Source organism: Saimiri boliviensis, chromosome 8, assembly GCF_048565385.1.
Source record: "Saimiri boliviensis isolate mSaiBol1 chromosome 8, mSaiBol1.pri, whole genome shotgun sequence".
Classification (NCBI taxonomy): Eukaryota; Metazoa; Chordata; class Mammalia; order Primates; family Cebidae; genus Saimiri; species Saimiri boliviensis.
Genome location: NC_133456.1, coordinates 38,688,183 through 38,706,766, shown reverse-complemented (window position 1 = coordinate 38,706,766; position 18,584 = coordinate 38,688,183). Strand labels below are relative to the sequence as shown.

The 18,584-nt window shown below is 39.0% G+C and overlaps 1 protein-coding gene across 6 annotated transcripts in view; it reads left to right on the top strand.

The window, feature by feature from the left end:
- The window catches only part of CD200 (CD200 molecule), a 29,398-nt gene extending 10,814 nt beyond the window's left edge, over positions 1-18,584 (top strand). For 3 of the 6 annotated variants that reach the window (XM_074404389.1, XM_074404387.1, XM_074404386.1), the window contains 3 exons: positions 2,166-2,438; positions 4,722-4,829; positions 5,144-8,101. In XM_074404389.1, the coding sequence (XP_074260490.1) occupies positions 2,166-2,438; positions 4,722-4,829; positions 5,144-5,178 (416 nt within the window). In that variant the 3' untranslated portion in view covers positions 5,179-8,101. Of the gene's footprint in view, positions 1-2,165; positions 2,439-4,721; positions 4,830-5,143; positions 8,108-17,248 lie in introns of those variants that run through there. The other 3 variants (XM_074404383.1, XM_074404388.1, XM_074404384.1) reach the window with 3 other exon arrangements.

Here is an 18,584-nt window from a genome sequence, read left to right as displayed (position 1 = left end):
TTTTTGAGGCCTCTTTGTTAATAATCTTCAGTTCATGTAGCAAGTGTATGGAATCTTTTTTTTTTTTATTGCATTTTAGGTTTTGGGGTACATGTGAAGAACATGCAAGATTGTTGCATAGGTACACACATGGCAGTGTGGTTTGCTGCCTTCCTCCCCCTCACCTGTATCTGTCATTTCTCCCCGTGCTATCTCTTCCCACCTCCCCTCTCCCCCGTCCCTCCCCCATTTAACCCCAACGGACCCCAGTGTGTAGTGCTCCCCTCCCTGTGTCCATGTGTTCTCATTGTTCAACACCTGCCTATGAGTGAGAACATGCGGTGTTTGATTTTCTGCTCTTGTGTCAGTTTGCTGAGAATGATGGTTTCCAGGTTCATCCAAGTCCCTACAAAGGATGTGAACTCATCGTTTTTGATGGCTACGTAATATTCCATGTACTTATTTTGCCTATGATGAGTCCTCTCTATAGAATCTTACGCTGTTTCTTTCTTGATTTCCACGTCTTTCATTCTCTCTGTGTCTTTTTCTCTTACTCCTCCCTGTCTCTTTCCTTTCTTGTCTCCTCTCTGCCTTCCTTTCTTCTTCCCTTCCTCCTAGTTTTTCTTATTTTTTTCTTATGTCGTATTTTTCTCATTTCTGTTCCTTTTTGCTCTCTTCCGTTTTCTCTCATCTTTCTTTCTCTTAGTCTCCTTCCTTCACTCATAGACTTTTTGTATTTTTTTTTCCTGAAAACCAGATGCCTCTGAGCTTTAAAGCTAGTAATTCTGTTCTCTTCCACCCTGATCTTTTCCAGACACACCTTGTAACTTTCATCTAAGCCATTCTTTGATACATCATAGGACCTCGACACTCAGTCTGGCCACAACAATATTCATATATTTTCAGTTTTATTTCTCTTCTTCCAGTTCTCACAGGCATTAGTAAGCTGGGCACTCTTTAGTCAGTGCCACAGTTCCAAAGCCCTACTTTCTCCAACCCACTGTCATCTACCTGCCTCTTGAACCTATAAGTACAGCCCAGGCTTTCAGTTAGCACTGGGATTTTACTATATTGTGGGCTCCAAAGTCAATCACAGAAAGACAAGTCTACATTTGCTTAGAAAAGGAAAATTCTATAGTCCAACAAAAATGAGCTCACTAATCAGGGGATTTTCAAGAGGGTACAGGCTACAGCTGGCCTGAAAACAATTTTCTCATGTGCTAGTTATTTTCTCTTAGGTGATTTCCAATACTCTTCCAACAGTCATTTTTACAGCTTTTAAGGTTATTAGCTATGAACTCCAAATTCGCATTTTGTGTAGCTCTTTCAAAAAGGGATTTTTCACCTCTTCCCCATATATCTAATTCACTGGTTCAGCTCTAGGAAGAAAATAACTATCTCTAGGCCGGGCGTGGTGGCTCATGTCTGTAATCCCATCACTTTGGGAGGCTGAGGCGGGTGGATCACCTGAGGTCAGGAGTGCAAGATCAGCCTGGCCAACATGGTGAAACCCCATCTCTACTAAAATACAAAAATTAGCCAGTCATGATGGTGGGTACCTGGAATCCCAGCTACTTGGGAGGCTGAGATGGGAGAATCGCTTGAACCCGGGAGAGGGTGATTGCAGTGAGCTGAGATGACGCCACTGCACTCCAGCCTGGGCAGCGTGGCTGAGCGAGACTCTGTCTCTAAACAATAGCCTTTCTATGGGCTCTCTGTTCTGAAACTGACCTGGTGCTTCTGATAGATACAGGCCACATATATGGCAGTAGGTGGTGCTAATGGGTGTTATTGTCAAGCCATTTAAGACGAATACCTAGAAGAAGGCAGAGATGCCACATTGCCCCCGGAAAAGAACAGAATAACTAGGTTTTGCACTGTTTGCAAGAGAAAAGTAACATCTGATTTCTCAATACTCTATGTCCGTCCAACTAATTTTGCTGCAGACAAATTACAAAGAGGGTCTTTCTCATCACAGGTTTATACTAGGCCAGTCTCCATTCTGCAGATCAGAGAATTAGAAACAAGAAGAACTGGAAAGTCCCCAGTTTGGGTAGGATATGCCACCCTATCTTTCTAGCTTCCACTGTCTTTCTATAAGCATCTTTCCCTCATCTCTCTGAGGAGACGCAGGACTCAGACCAGGTGCTTAGCTGATAACAGGTTGTATTTATTTTTTGTCCCAGTACAGCCCACAGTATCCCTTCACTACAAATTCTCTGAAGACCACCTAAATATCACTTGCTCTGCCACTGCCCGCCCAGCCCCCGTGATCTCCTGGAAGGTTCCTCGGTCAGGGATTGAAAATAGTACAGAGACTGTGTCTCACCCAAATGGGACCACATCTGTTACTAGCATCCTCCAGGTCAAAGACCCTAAGAATCAGGTGGGGAAGGAGGTGATCTGCCAGGTGCTGCACCTGGGGACTGTGACCGACTTTAAACAAACCTTCAACAAAGGTAAGAGAAAGTGAGCAAGGTGGCTGTGGTTGTATCTGTGTGCATACACCTGGAAGGAGGTGAATATCCTACAAAGGTTTTCAGCCTCTTAGCGTAAGAGCTATTTGGAGAAAGAATGGGGCAAATAAGGAAAAAATAAAAAACAGTTGTGAAAACAAATAAAGCAAGTTTTACTTTCATAAATGTGGTTCATTGCCCACACACCAAATGCTGTTGCTGAGATCCATTCATTTATTAATTCCATTCTACTACCATGTAATTAGTTCTGTTCTGGGCCAGATTTTGGGTTGAACATGAAAAACGCAACAATAAGCAAGACTCACTCCCTAAGCTTCTCGTCTACCAGGGAGTACAGATAAGTGGACGGGCAATTGTAAAACTGTGCATTCAATTCTCCAGAGAGAAAGCTATGATGCACCATGAGAGGACTGGAGGTTGGGAAGGAGGGGCTTAATCTGGGAGAGAGATTTGGAAGGTTTTCTGGAAGCAACATCTGTGATGAAACCACTGTGTAATCTACACTGTGAGAAAGGGACCTATCTGAAGTGCTTTCATCACCCATTTTAAAGAAAACTGCCTCTCATCCAAGTTCCTTTTTATTCTCTTGTGTTTTTTATCTAAACTACTGTCTTTGGGCCTCATAGATACAAGAGGTGAGAATGATAGAGGAGAGAATAAAGGGAGCAGAGATTATAAAGACAAGAAATTTTAGCAATAATAGCCAAATCTTTTCTCTATGTAGTTTTGAAGCACTGACTCTAGATGAAGCAGTCAGTAATAAGCCTTCTAAAAAATATTACTGCTCTTTTTTGGAGAAATTATGAGCAATAAAATGGAAAAACTTTCTACACACGTCTCTTTAATGCAGTAGCGTCTAAGGCTCACCTCCTCTAGGCATTTTTGGAGACCCTGAAAACTCAGACTAATCAGAAGTTGGATATTTACATAAATTTGGTCAGAAAGACCTGCAATGTTGAATCGGGATATTTGTGAAGAGATCTTCAGATTCAGCCATGGCAAAGGGTATATTTTCTTGAAAAACAAGAACCTAGAAAAGAATGTCTTTTTTCCCCCCAAGAATGCCAGATTTCACTTATATCACTTACAGTGTTTATATACTACTTATATAATGTTTGTTTATTCTGTGAACATTTACCAAAAATCTTCCATGCTCAAAGCGTCATCCTCAAAGCACTGGAACTGTAGAAATTAGACAAATCCCTGTCTGAAAGTCTGAAGGTGTTCAGTTAAATAATGATGTGGCAAAACCCATTACGGAGGTATGGAGAAGATGTTAGAGAATCCCAAATCAAAAAGTTCCTCATCTGCCTTTGCATTGCAACATTACACTGAGGAGCTGATATTTAGGCTGAGTTGCATTGACTGACTACTGGAAAGAGGTTTAATAACAAAGTCATAGATAAGATATTTAATAAAAACTTTGAGATGAGTTATCTCTGGGGGTAGAAGTAATGAGATTTTTTTTTTTTTTTTTTTTTTTGCTTTATACTTCTCTGCATTTTCCACAATTTCCTCAATAAACATATACTTTTTTTTTTTTTTTTTTTTTTTTTGAGACGGAGTTTCGCTCTTGTTACCCAGGCTGGAGTGCAATGGCGCGATCTCGGCTCACCGCAACCTCCGCCTCCTGGGCTCAGGCAATTCTCCTGCCTCAGCCTCCCGAGTAGCTGGGATTACAGGCATGTGCCACCATGCCCAGCTATTTTTTTGTATTTTTAGTAGAGACGGGGTTTCACCATGTTGACCAGGATGGTCTCGATCTCTTGACCTCGTGATCCGCCCACCTCAGCCTCCCAAAGTGCTGGGATTACAGGCTTGAGCCACCGTGCCCGGCTCATATATTCTTTTAATAGACAGTATGGCAAAGAATATGTGCTTTAGAGGCAAACAGACTTTCCACCAAGCCTTGGTTATTCCATTTGCTATTCTGATTTTGATCTCAGTTAAAGTTTCCAAGCCTCAGTTTTCTTTAAATCTGGTAGATAATAATAATATCTAACTCTTAGGATGTTTTGAGGATTAAATGATATACATTGATACATTTAAAGTTCTTGTTACATAGTCACCAAATAAAACATGTTAGCTATTGCTAATATCTAAATAGTATTAAAATGATATGAAGTCATGCATGTAAACCTCCATATGTATGTAGTTAACGACGATTTCAACTAAAAGCTCAACTCTATTGCTTTATCACTTTTTGCCTCAACAATTTCCTCTCGTGACATCACTTTTTTTTCTTTCTTTCTTAAATATCTATAGGCTATTGGTTTTCAGTTCCACTATTGTTAAGCATTGTTTCCCTGGTAATTCTTCTGGTCCTAATCTCAATCTTATTGTACTGGAAACGTCACCGGAATCAGGACCGAGGTGAGTCACCACAGGGTGTTAAAAGAAAAATGACAGAAATTATATTTTTAATGACAATTTGAGGGTCATTTGAACATATAAATAAGGGATTGACAATGGCAACAATGACAGACATGTTGATACTGTTTTAAAATGCATCGGGGCATTTTCTTGCAATTGGATATTAAATTGAACATTTCTGCTTTTTGTTTGCTAAGATGACTTAAAAGCTAATGGAATCAAACAATGGTGACAGAACCAAAGAAAGAAGTCTGGCACTCATGCAGGATCCTTTCCACTCATCATGAGAATGACAATCTCTTCTCTTTTTACAGCACTTCACAGGCCATCTGCCCATTTAAGAGGCTGAAATTTTCCAATTATGATCACTCATTAAGTAGCACTTTCTGTGCTCTACTCCCACGATGCCTCAAACTCTATCAGCATCATGCAAGTGGTCTATACTTACAGTAACTATGTCATGTCGCTCTGCCTTTTTAGACTGCAAATTTCTCTTTATGTTTCACAACTATCACGATATGTTTTTTTTTTTTTTTTTTTTTTTTTTTTTGAGGCGGAGTTTCGCTCTTGTTACCCAGGCTGGAGTGCAATGGCGCGATCTCGGCTCACCGCAACCTCCGCCTCCGGGGTTCAGGCAATTCTCCTGCCTCAGCCTCCTGAGTAGCTGGGATTACAGGCACGCGCCAACATGCCCAGCTAATTTTTTTTTGTATTTTTAGTAGAGACGGGGTTTCACCATGTTGACCAGGGTGGTCTCGATCTCTCGACCTCGTGATCCACCCGCCTCGGCCTCCCAAAGGGCTGGGATTACAGGCTTGAGCCACCGCGCCCGGCCTACGATATCTTATATATACCAGGTGCTCAATAAATGTTAATTTATTGAATGAACTGATTGAGCACAGAGAGAATTTAAAATTCACTTTCTCCTATTGTAAATTCAGTACCTCATAAGTGCCAATCTAAGATACTGTAAGAAATTATAAAACAAGAGACACTATAAAGCAAGAGAAGTGAGTTAGACAAAGAGGAAGAATGAAATGTCTGGTTTCTGAAGACAGTGCACAATTTACTGAATTGAATACAAAGCTGCAGTTTATGTTTTGTGTAATGGGAATTTGCTAGAGTGAAGGGGTAAGGTGGGAGTTTCCTCCATTTCAGATGACTGCAGGATAGGGGACAGGAAAGAAACAAATGTTGGCTTTGATTGCTATTTTAGACTGATTAAAAGTCTCCCTCAAATATAACCTTTTTTCCTTTCATTTTATGTTTTATATAAATGTTTTCTTTTATTTTATGTTTATACTTTTATGTTTTTGTTAATGTTTCAAGTTTTTGACCACTTTATTTTGCATAGTCCTCCAGATTAATTCTTGTGAATTTATGAAACACACAAAAGCCTTCAGTGTCAGTGGCCCTTTTGCAAAAGTAGGTAAAGGTATTTGTTTTGTCCAGGAGAGAAGATTACAGATCAGTTAATCTTATTGCATAAATTATAAGCCCATAGAACTCATAAGTGCTCCACAAAATAAAATCAAAGGCAGAAGTGTTTGATTCTACTTTATCCCAACATTTTTCTTTTCCAGTTAGGAAACTGAAGCCCAGAGAGGGAAGTTGACTTTTTTCCATAAGTTCATACTGCTTTTTTTTTTTTTTGGAGATGAGTTTCGCTCGTTACCCAGGCTGGAGTGCAATGGCGTGATCTCGGCTCACCGCAACCTCTGCCTCCTGAGTTCAGGCAATTCTCCTGCCTCAGCCTCCTGAGTAGCTGGGATTACAGGCACGCACCACCATGCCCAGCTAATTTTTTTGTATTTTTAGTAGAGACGGGGTTTCACCATGTTGACCAGGATGGTCTTGACCTCTTTAACTCGTGATCCACCTGCCTTAGCCTCCCAAAGTGCTGGGATTACAGGTGTGAGCCACCGCGCCCGGCCCCTACAGCTTCTTGAGAGCAGGCTAGGATTAAACTGTAGTGCCCTGACCTCTGCCAAATGTTCTTCCTGTCGTTACTGATGCCCTAGTGTCTTGACTTGAAAGGAGCTATTGTTGTCAATTGTATTCACTTAATCTGTGCATAATGTTAATGCCCTTTTCTTTTGGAAAGTGCTGGCAGGAAAGTGTAAAGTATTTAAATTCATTTTTAAAAGTCCCTGTTGGGCAAAAGTCTTATAATGCAATCTGCTCAAGCCAGGGGTAAATTCTACTGGAAAGACATATGTAAAATAATTACCCTTGTTCATTAAGCAAGTCTTGGATTTTCTGGGAAATATAATCATTCAATGCTAATAACCGATTCTTGAAGCAAAAAGAATCAGCTTATTTCTCTGCCCAAGTTTTCCCTCATTTATGAAATAAATACCTGAACCTATGTTGACTTTTCCATTTGTTTTGCTTATAAAAGATACCTGAGTCTGGGTAATTCATAAAGAAAAGAGGTTTATTTGGCTTCTGAAGGCTATACAAGAAGCACAGCGCCAACATCTGCATCTGGTGAGGGCCTCAACCTGCCTCCACTCATGGCAGAAGGAAAAGGGGAGCCAGCGTGTGCAGAGATCAGACGGTGAGACAGGAAAACAAAAGAGCATGCTGCTAGGCTCTTTCACCAGCTCTCATGGAACTAATAGAGAGATCTCACTCACCCCAAAGGCATTCATCAGTTCCTAAGGGATCTGCTGCCTTAAACCACTCCCACTAGCCCCTACCCTTAACATTGGGGATCAGATTTCAACACGAGGCTCGTAGGGTCAAGTATCCAAACTATAACAACCAATTTAGATCCTTTTTTGTTTGTTTGTTTGTTTGTTTGTTTGTTTTTGAGACGGAGTCTCGCTCTTGTTACCCAGGCTGGAGTGCAATGGTGTGATCTCGGCTCACCGCAACCTCCGCCTCCTGGGTTCAGGCAATTCTCCTGCCTCAGCCTCCTGAGTAGCTGGGATTACAGGCACGTGCCACCATGCCCAGCTAATTTTTTGTATTTTTAGTAGAGACAGGGTTTCACCATGTTGACCAGGATGGTCTCGATCTCTCGACCTCGTGATCCACCTGCCTCGGCCTCCCAAAGTGCTGGGATTACAGGCTTGAGCCACCGTGCCCGGCGCCCTTTTATTTTTTTTTTAAGTCAGAGTCTTGCTCTGTCACCCAGGCTGGAGGGCAGTGGTGCGATCTTGATTCATTGCAACTTCCACCTCCCGAGTTTGAGCGATTCTCCTGCCATAGCTTCCCGAGTAACTGGGATTACAGGCATGTGCCACCATGCCTGGCTAATTTTTTTTTTTTTTTTTTTTTTTTTTTTTTTTTAGTAGAAATGAGGTTTCTCCATGTTAGTCAGGCTAGTCTTGAACTCCTGACCTCGGGTGATCCACTTGCCTTGGCCTCCCAAAGTGCTGGGATTATAGGCATGAACCACTGCGCCCGGCCCCTGATTTCGAAAATTTTAATAGCCAGATAATTTGGCTTCGTATACTTACAGCTAGTAAAACCGAGTGCCGAATATGCTGGAGCTTAAATGCTCAGGGCTAAGCCAATACTGGTTCATTTAGACCAAACCTTGGGTTATACAAAAAGGTGGGAGAAAGAAAAGAAAAAGGAAAGAATATCTGACTTTTTTTTCTACAATTAACGAATTCTGGTTGATACTTCGTGAGGAAGGGGAATAGTCCTACACATTTGTCTTCCATTTGTTCTCATCCTTACTTTTGTTTTCTTTCTATTTTACTTTCCATCATCTTCTGAAAACATAAAACTTCCAAATGGGCAAAAAAACATGATCAGTCAAAAATAACACAAGGGTTTTGAACTTGGTAACCTCAAAAATGGTGATGTGAACAGAAACAGGAAAGTGAAGAGGTGGAACTGAGAGAGAGAGAGAGAGAGAGAGAGAGAGAGAGCTAGCAAGAGACAGAGTGTGTGTTTACAGTTTACAGAAAAGTAAAGGAGTCAAATGAATCAGTTCTCGAATTTGTGACAGACAAGGAATTATCTTCATGTAACTGTCCAGAAGCCAATAATAAAAATCTGGCAAGTAAGGTAAATCTGTTAAGTAAAGTAAAATCTGTTCTGGATAAATGACCAAAAGGAAAGTTTTAGTCATAATCACTACTCGTTTCTCACAAATGTGTAAGCAAACTTAGAGTTACTGATGTAATTTTTACATAGAAATTAGACTCCCGTTACTTTTCTTGTGATGCTGTGTAATGCTGGAGAGCACGGTGTTGGTGTTTTCATCTGTAAAGCAGCACGGGCCCTTTCTCTGCACCATTCCTGATAGAATTATCACAGTTACTTTCCAGGAGACTACCACAGTAAGACTAATAAGCTTTCAAAGAATATTCTTTTCTCTTTCATGAATCCAGTACTTATAACAAAAACAGAAAGTGAGAAAGAATTAAAATTTCCTAGGGAAATTTTCTACCATCTCGAAATAGTTCTATTAAAACCCAGTGATTTCATAAAATTGTCCCTTCCACATATATGACAATGTAGCTAAATTTGGGGTTGAGAATAATCTTTTATTTCTTATTAATGTCAACCCACCAATAATTACATGCTTCTCAGAAACTATAAAAGAAACTTCACTTTGAGGCAGGTCATCATAGACAATCACCTAATTTTTAAGACAGCTCTATTTTGAGAGGCATTTTTTTTGTTGTTTGGTTTTGTTTGGTTGAGTCAAGTCTGCTTTGGAGAAGAAGAGAAAATTTAGACAATCATTTATAATTTATATGCCAAACTTGACTATTCTTTTTTTTCGAGTACTAGCTAATCCATGTAGAAGTATGCTTTTCATTTGCGTGAGCTGTATATTTACCTTGATTTCCTTCTCTTCACGATAACCTAACCTATTATTATACATTGCCAGGAACCTGAATCCTCAGATGATACACCCATTCCCTTGGTTTTTGGCCATGGGGCTGTTTTAAGGAGATTAGCTGTCAGTATCTGGTAGACTAATTAATGAAAAACAAAAAGGATGAGAAAATCATCCAGCTGAACAATCCTCTAACATCTCTGCTCCTTTTGCATTTTAGCTTGCATGTATCCTTCACCTAGTGTCTATTACCAGTTTGTTTTTGTTTGGAACTGTCATGCATTTAAGTAGTATAGTCACACCCATATACTAAGCTTGCCTCTAAACAGATTCAAGATCTTCTTAGCCTCTACTAACAAAAGAAGCCAACGGTATGCTCTTTAACCTGGAAAAGATTGGGCCACTTAATGAAAGTACTCAACTTGGCTTACAGAGGGGGAAACATCATAAATGCTCTATGAATTTTCTATTGCTTCTTTACCAAATTATCACAAACTTAGTTGCTTAAAACAACACACATGTATTATACTACAGTTCTGGCGATCGGAAGTCCAGCATGGGTTTAAAACAAGGTATCTGCAGGGCTACTATCCTTTCTGGAGGCTCTAGGAATCTTTTTCTCCTCTCTCTGTTTTCATGCTTTTAGTGACTGCCCATATTCCTTGCCTCGCATCTTCAAAGCCAACAATGTCCAGTTGAGTCTTTTTCACATTGAATCCTAAATCTGACAGGTTTGTCTCCTTTTTCCTTTATAAGTACCCTTGTATTACATTGGGCCCAACTGCATAATCCATCTCAGGGTCCTTAATTTAACCACATCAGCAAAATGCCTTTTGCCATGTAAAATAACATATTCACAGATTCCTTGAATTAGGATGTGGATGTCTTTGGGGTGCCATTATTATGCCTACCACAAATGCTAAAAGGATGTGAGAGTGAGTTGCTTAGAGAGATAGCTGTTTACTGACCTGCCAGTAGAAGTATTTTCTCTCTGCAATTCCATAGCCTTGGCTCTGTTCCTGGCAACTCTCTATTAAAGAACTTCAAAACCTGGTCAGAACCTCTGACCAGGCAAGGCTTTATTTTCTACGATTATATGTTGTCTCTCAAATCTATAATGCAAAAGAATCACTTCTGCTTTGTCTTGTTTTCTGTCCCTAACTGTAATATTACAAAATCTATTACTAACTATAATATTACAAAAACTTTTTTTTATTAGAATCTCAGTTCTTGTGTATTTCCTGCTTCTCCCTATTTCCACCTTTTCATGGAGGAAGCAATTCTGACTTCCTTTGTCTTAATCATAAGCATGACGTAGACACATGGGAAGTGTCACAGGGAACTGTGAAAGATCAAAGTGGGAAAATTCTATTCATCACTATCTGTAGTGATAGTAAGCATAACCAAATTGGTCTTTCCCCATTTATCATAACTGGGAATTTCTCAGCACCATACTTGCAGAGTCATGTTATGAAGTCATTATAGACTTTAGGAGCCTCAATACTTTTCATGTCATTTTCAGAATTCTTCAAAATTCCCATTTATAGGCCCTAATTGATTCCAATGGCCCATATGCAGTAGAGCAGTTCTTCCACTAACAATTTTTTAAAAAGACAGAGATAAAATGTGCATATATTTGATGAAGCATATTAAGTAGAAAAAAAGAAATGTCAGAAAAAAATTAAGAAATAAAACTGTTCGTACAATTTAACTTTAATAATTTTAATCTCTAAAAATAACCATATTGTAAAAAAAAATGCAGTTTCTTCTAGTAAACAAAGAAAAAATGAGACTCTGTGCTACAAACATGCAAGACATGTTTTGCAGAAATCACTTCAATGTTAAGTTCCAAATTTCGTGAGGCACAATTATGGAAATTTATGAATGAGAGACTATCAAAAGAGAGCCTCTTGACCTTCTCAGTATTCAAACTAGAATTTCATGGTGACTGACCAGTGCTTCTAGTTCTGAGTCTCTGTTGACACTAGTTTATAAATTCTCCAACCTTCTCCCATTTTTATACAATAAAGAAAAATGCTTGCCTTGTATTTTGAAAGTCCTTTAAAGTTCTCATTAAATACCTTTGGGACGGTGTACACAATTTTCTTTCAATTTTTAAAAAAATGATTACTATGAATTATTTATTTTTTAATTGAAAGTAGATATTGTACGTATTTATGGTGCATGACATATTTGTATATATTGTGGAATGTATACAATTGTGGAATGGCTAAAGGAAGCTACCTACATGTGCATTGCCTCGCATATTTTTTTTGTGGTATGAACACATAAAATCTATTCTGCCAGTAATATTCAGGTATACAATACATTGTTATTAACCATAGTCACCATGTTGTATGATAAATCTCTTGAAGTTATTAATCCCATCTAACCGAAATTCTTTTCATCTTAACAAAGGATGCATGAAATAATTGAGAAACCAAGTGTGGTATTTATTTCTACACTATTTCTCCTTCAAGAGTTTAAAGTTTTCAACTGTTAATTCTGGCAAGGATGCTTGTAAATGACATATAGAGTTGGTTGTTTTCTAGTTAGTCATTTTTATTTGCACCAATGAACCATTACTTAGTGGTTTTGATCAAATCCTGTCTCTTACAAATTTGCTCTGTACCTTTGGGCAACCCATTTAACTTCCCTGCACCTCCCTTTCTTCATTAAGATGGGGATAATAATTATAACTGTATCTCATAAAAACGTTGTGAGGGCTGGGCGCGGTGGCTCACGCCTATAATCCCAGCACTTTGGGAGGCCGAGGTGGGTGGATCACGACGTCCAGAGATCGAGACCATCTTGGTCAGCAAGGTGAAACCCCGTCTCTACTAAAAATACAAAAATTAGCTGGGCATGGTGGTGCACGCCTGTAGTCCCAGCTACGCGGGAGGCTGAGGTAAGAGAATTGCTTGAACCCAGGAGGCGGAGGTTGCGGTGAGCCGAGATTGTGCCATTGCACTCCAGCCTGGGTAACAAGAACGAAACTCCGTCTCAAAAAAAAAAAAAAAAAAAAAAACGTTGTGAAGATTTAAAGGGGAACACATGCAAGTGCTTAGAAAAGTGCCTAAAATGAATAATATGCTAGAACACTGGCTTGGGAGGAGAGGGGTGGGGTGCTTATTTGTAGCTTTTGCCAACTTCTGTGAAGTAAACATTCCCACCACGGCAAATTTCACGCTACTATTTAACCATCAGCCTCACCCAAAGAGCTCTAGCATACCAATGCAGCAGAGTAAGTTTCTAATAAATGTTCTCTTTTGTAATTACTAAATCTAAGGTCCTTTTTAGTTTTATCGATGCACATTTTCATGAATTGTACAAATGTTGAAGGAGGGGCAAGTTTAGAGAGGTAAATAGAGGTAAAAATTTAAGAACTGTAGCAGTTAGGAAAACTTTGAGGAAGATTTCAGAAGTTACCTGAATCTGTTTGGACACATGGGCATAAGTATTTAGAAGGGAGAATACATTAAGTCTTACTGTCATTAATAGGCTCTTGGAAACTGCGAGTTTAAGCAAAATGACATGTAACAAAACAAAATTTGCCATAGGCTAAATGATGGAAACAAGACTTAATTTCCTATGGCGTATTTCTGGTCACAAAACTTCCTCAAACTTTTAATAAAGACCAAAACATTTCTAATATTAAACATTGAAATAAATACTTCATTTATTTCATACATTTAAGAAAGAGTAACAAAAACAAGTAAGATAATTATTTCCTCAAAGCGCATAGGTGGCCAGAGCCTATCCTAGCAGTTCAAGATACAAGGCAGAAACTGATACGGGACAGATGTCATCCCACAGCAGGGGGCATACACACACACACACACACACACACACACTCTGTTACTCAGACTGGGACCATTAGGACATACCAATTTACTTAACTTACAGTACATGTTTGGGATGTGGGGAGAACTAGAGTATCTAGAGAAAACCCATGCAGACTTGGGGATAATGTGCTAACTCCACACAGTGGCCCTGGATTGGAATCTATTGTTTTTCTGGGATTTGAACGAAAAGACATTGTTGGAAGAGCTGCTATATAAGTCATTTCAGTGGTCTTGGAAGGAACTGACGGTGACCCAGTGGGAAGACAGAATCAGGAAAATGTGTCTAGTAAAAGCCTACATGTACTGAAATGAACTTGTGTTGCCAAAATGAACTTGTGATGCCTAAAATTGATTTCCTGCTAGTGCAATCGTATCTCTTTTTGAAGAAGCAAAACTGTTTTGGTTAGATGTTTTTTCTATAGGAGTGTGGGAAGAAAAATTACTCACTGAAGCTAGCACAAGTCAGGGGTAGAAGGAGGACAGTTCCTGTAAGGATGCATATAAATGGATTTCTAGGAAACTAAACAGCCACATGTCAAGAAGAGTGGCTACCTGAAGGTGCCTGTAGATCCAAAACTGCCCTAGGTTCCCTATCAGCACTGATTCATGGATTTTGGATCTAGTTTCTCCTATCCTTATCGTGACTTGGCTATTCTGTCTTCTCTGCACTAAACAATTTCTTCACTCTCTATTCCTTATGCTTTACACTTACCTTATTATTTTTGTTCTCTCATGCACTGGTTCATAGATGACCCAATCCAAAAAGAAAGAAAACAGAAAGAAAGGAAGAAAAGATAGAAAAGGAAAGAAAGAAGAAAAAAGGGAAGGAGGGAGGGAGGGAGGGAAGGAAAGTAAGAAGGGAAGGAAGGAAGGAAGGGAGAGAAAAAGAGAGAGAGAAAGAAAATGAAAGAATATTCCTGGACCACACGAAAAGACAAAGAATCACAGTCTCTAGATGTGTCCTGTGTATTTGCAAATTAACCAGTACTACAGGTAGTCCTTAGGTATTCTAGAGTTGGGAAGAATCCTAAAAAGTTTTGTTCTGGCAGGGGCTATGAGTAAAGTATGGCCTTTGAGGAGTCAGAGGGCAATAGATATATAGAAACTTTATTTTAGAAAAAGGAAAAAACTTCTTCTGACCAGATGCAGAATTAAGAAATCAATTATTCAAATTCAGGCTTAACTTAAGACCTTTTTAAAAAAAAAAAAAAAAAAAAACAGCAACAACAAAAATGTATTCTGGTGATCTCTAAGAGAATCCATGCTATTATTTAGATTACTGTTCTGGATTCCAGTCAGTAATTAGGTCATATAAGAATTATAAATTCTGTTATTGCTAATTGATAGTTCTAAACACATAGTCTTACCTCTCAGGGAAAATAGTACTTAGATTTCAGAAGATAAAATTTTGCAAGTGGGGATAAAAGGAAGGCATGGAGGGTGTTCTTAAACATGTAAGTTATCATGAGACAAAAGGATTAGATCTAGAAATGGTTACATTTAATTCTCACAGCAGTTTATAAGGAAAGCATTTCTGTCTGATAGGTGATAAAACAAAATTCATAGAAGCTCAGTTCAATTACTCACTTTATAAATATTTATTAATAATTTTTAATATGCTTGGCATTGTAATTAGCACAGATTATACTATCATGAACAAAACAGGACCTTGCCATTCTATTGGATATGACAGGTTAGGGGGACAGGCAGAGAAATGACAAGTAAATTAAAACATGAGATTTTAGCACAAGGAAATAATATAGAATAATGTAAAATATGGCATGCAGTGAAAGAGGGTAACTTGAAAAGGATACCAGTTACTTGGAATTTGTTAGGGAACGCTTCACTGCGGTGATGACTTTTTTTTTTTTTTTTTTTTGAGACGGAGTTTCGCTCTTGTTACCCAGGCTGGAGTGCAATGGCGCCATCTCGGCTCACCGCAACCTCCGCCTCCTGGGTTCAGGCAATTCTCCTGCCTCAGCCTCCTGAGTAGCTGGGATTACAGGCACGCGCCACCATGCCCAGCTAATTTTTTGTGTTTTTAGTAGAGATGGGGTTTCACCATGTTGACCAGGATGGTCTCGATCTCTTGACCTCGTGATCCACCCGCCTCGACCTCCCAAAGTGCTGGGATTACAGGCTTGAGCCACCGCGCCCGGCCTCATCGCAGTGATGACTTTTAATCAGCGACCTACAAGAAGAAAATAAGCCAGCCATGGAGAAAACAGGGAAGAGTGGCTTTTAGCAGATTTAATTGCAAATGTGAAAGTTGTAAGGCACAAAAGTCATTAATGTTTTACAGAGCACAGTGCTGCAATCCCAGTACTTTGGAAGGCCTAGGTGGGCAGATCACCTGAGGTCAGGAGTTCAAGACCAGCCTGACCAACATAGAGAAACCCCGTCTCTACTAAAAATATGAAAATTAGCCGGGTGCAGTGGCACGTGCCTGTAGTCCCAGCTACTCAGGAGGCTGAGGCAGGAGAATCACTTGAACCTAAGAGGCAGAGGATGCAGAGAGCCAAGATTGTGCCACTGCCCTCTAGCTTGGGTGACACAGTGAGACTTCATCTCAAAAAAAAAAAAAAAATATATATATATATATATATATATATATTTTTTTTTTTTTTTGAGCAGTGTTACTCCAAGTATAGTCTAAGGATGGTTGCCCATCCAAGAAGTGTTCTTTACCAGTCTGAAGAAAAATATGTACATAATTGAGAATAAATTCTTACATTCTATGATAAGAATTTGATGGTAATTTTATATCTGTTGAATCTAATATTTTAAAAATGAATCGTGTCTGTTATTTTATGTCATTTTTCTAGTAATTTGTTTTTACTATTTAAATTGAAGAGTATTGAGCCATGTTGGGAGAAGATGGTCATTCCATGGTCCATTGATTCCTGCAGTTAGAAATACTGGCAGTATCTAAAACGTGCAGAATTTTTTAGGTTCTGGTAAACAATTACCTAAGATTACACAGAGTGAGAAGTGGTACCAAGATAAAATTCCAAGTCTTTTACTTCAATGTCTATGTGCCTTGGGAGGCCCACAGGCTCCCAGTAGGTGCCAGAAAGCCAGTAGCCCTTGGAAAGGCCTCTATTCATGACCATTTCTACCCTGACATCCAGTGAGTTATTATCCATGAGAAACAAAGCTTCTAAATAGAATATATTTTGATCATTTGGCATTTTTCAACATGTTCTTTTACTTATAGTCTTAGGTGATTTGCCAAGCCAGTATTTCCTGGGATTATGTATGTTCTTTTATTTTTGTTTTAGTTTGTTATTTTTTTTAGAGATGTCTTGCTATATTGCCTGGGACTGGAGTGCAGTGGTGAGATCATAGCTCACTGCAGCCTCAAACTCCTGGACTCAAGCTATCCTCACGCCTCAACCTCTTGAGTAGCTAGGACTACAGGTGCATGCCACCATGTCCAGCTAATTTTTTTATTTTTATTTTTTGTAGAGACAAAGTCTTACTATGTTGCCCAGGCTGATCTGGAACTTCTGGGCTCAAATGATCCTCCTAAAACACTGGGCTTACAGCCATGAGCCACTGCATCCAGCCTACTTGTGTTCTTGTAAAGAGTCATAGTGCCCTCACATCATACTGGGTCTGAAATGTCTACTTCCTTATCTTTGCCAATGAATATGCAGTAGAATAATTATGTGTTTCTTAATCTTTCTGTTTTTTATCTTCTTAAAATCTATTAGGATAGAATTTATAAGTGTCCAAAGTTAATACCTTGGTTTTCTTTTATCCAGAACCCTAAATGAGTCACACATGACCCTGAAAGTGATTCCCTGGTCTACTTGAATTTGACACAAGAGGAAAGCAGGAGGAAAAGGGACCATTCTCCAAAGGACCTGAAAGAGGATAAGAGGTGGGAGCGAAAGCCTTAAGGGATCCTGCCACTTTCTACTGCCATCTGAGCTACTCAGTGTTTGAGTTCCAAGAGGAAGTCATTTTACCTCTCCAGTCTGTTGTAGGACTTGATTTTGTAAAGCAGTGCCATGTTATGTGGTTGAAAGGGCACTGCACTTAATATCAGGAGCGCTGAGCTCATAGACTGACTTGGGCTCCTACTGGTGGGGACCTCTGTTAGTCACTTTACCTCATCCGAAGTATAAAGGTGTTGGACCAGATAATTTACTGTGTAGCTCTAAAACTTAACTTAAAACATAATTGCAGAAAGAAAAAAAAAAGAATAAGCAAAGGAGGAAGAAGTGAAAGAGAGAAGAAAGAATACAGAAAGGTCCAAAGAACTTTTCTGAGATTATCTTTTGCCTTTCTGTTGAGGTTACATCTCTTCTTCCCTTGTTCTTGGTCTGTGAGGCTGTTTTCCCTTATTTGGTTTCATTTAGGAGGCAAATTATGAGCATACCTTCCCCTTGTTCTAAACATACTGTTCCAGCTCTTTTATTGAATCTAGTTCACTTCCTGCTTACTGTTTTGCTAATAGCTGACTTTGCTAGAATCCTTGGTTTCACTGCTATTCTTCATGTGCTTCTCTGAAATTTACTCCAACAAATATAGGACTGAATTTATTGTGGAATAATATTGGCAATCTTAACTTACTCATTTAACTTATCTATTTTTATAGCAAGATAAATATTGTTAGTCTTAGACAATAGCTCACATTTTTTGAGAAGCATGCTTTCCCTTTCCATTTATCGTATAACATGACCCAGCCCTACTGTAGGTCATTCAAAAGTCAGCCTCGCATAATGAAAATATATTATGAAAACAGATGTTGAGATTTCCTGTACAGCAGTCAGCCAGTTCATATGCTTTGCCTCTGCTGGCTTCTTTTACCGTGAATTAACTTTTCACAATAGCAGCAGAGGCAAATATGGACATACATTTCCTTTGTTCTAAAGATACTGTTCCAGCTCTTGGAATAATATTGAATCTAAAAACCGTACGACCAAATTAGTTGCTTTTTCAGTATGTTTTGCTTCATCTGTGTCTATCCTAGGAATTAAAGTGTAAGTTGTTTTCACTGTTGAACTGGATATTTATATATTTAGCCAGATTTTCATGTGTTATTTAATTCTGTATTGTTTCTTATATTTGTAGTAAAATATTGAACAATTAAAA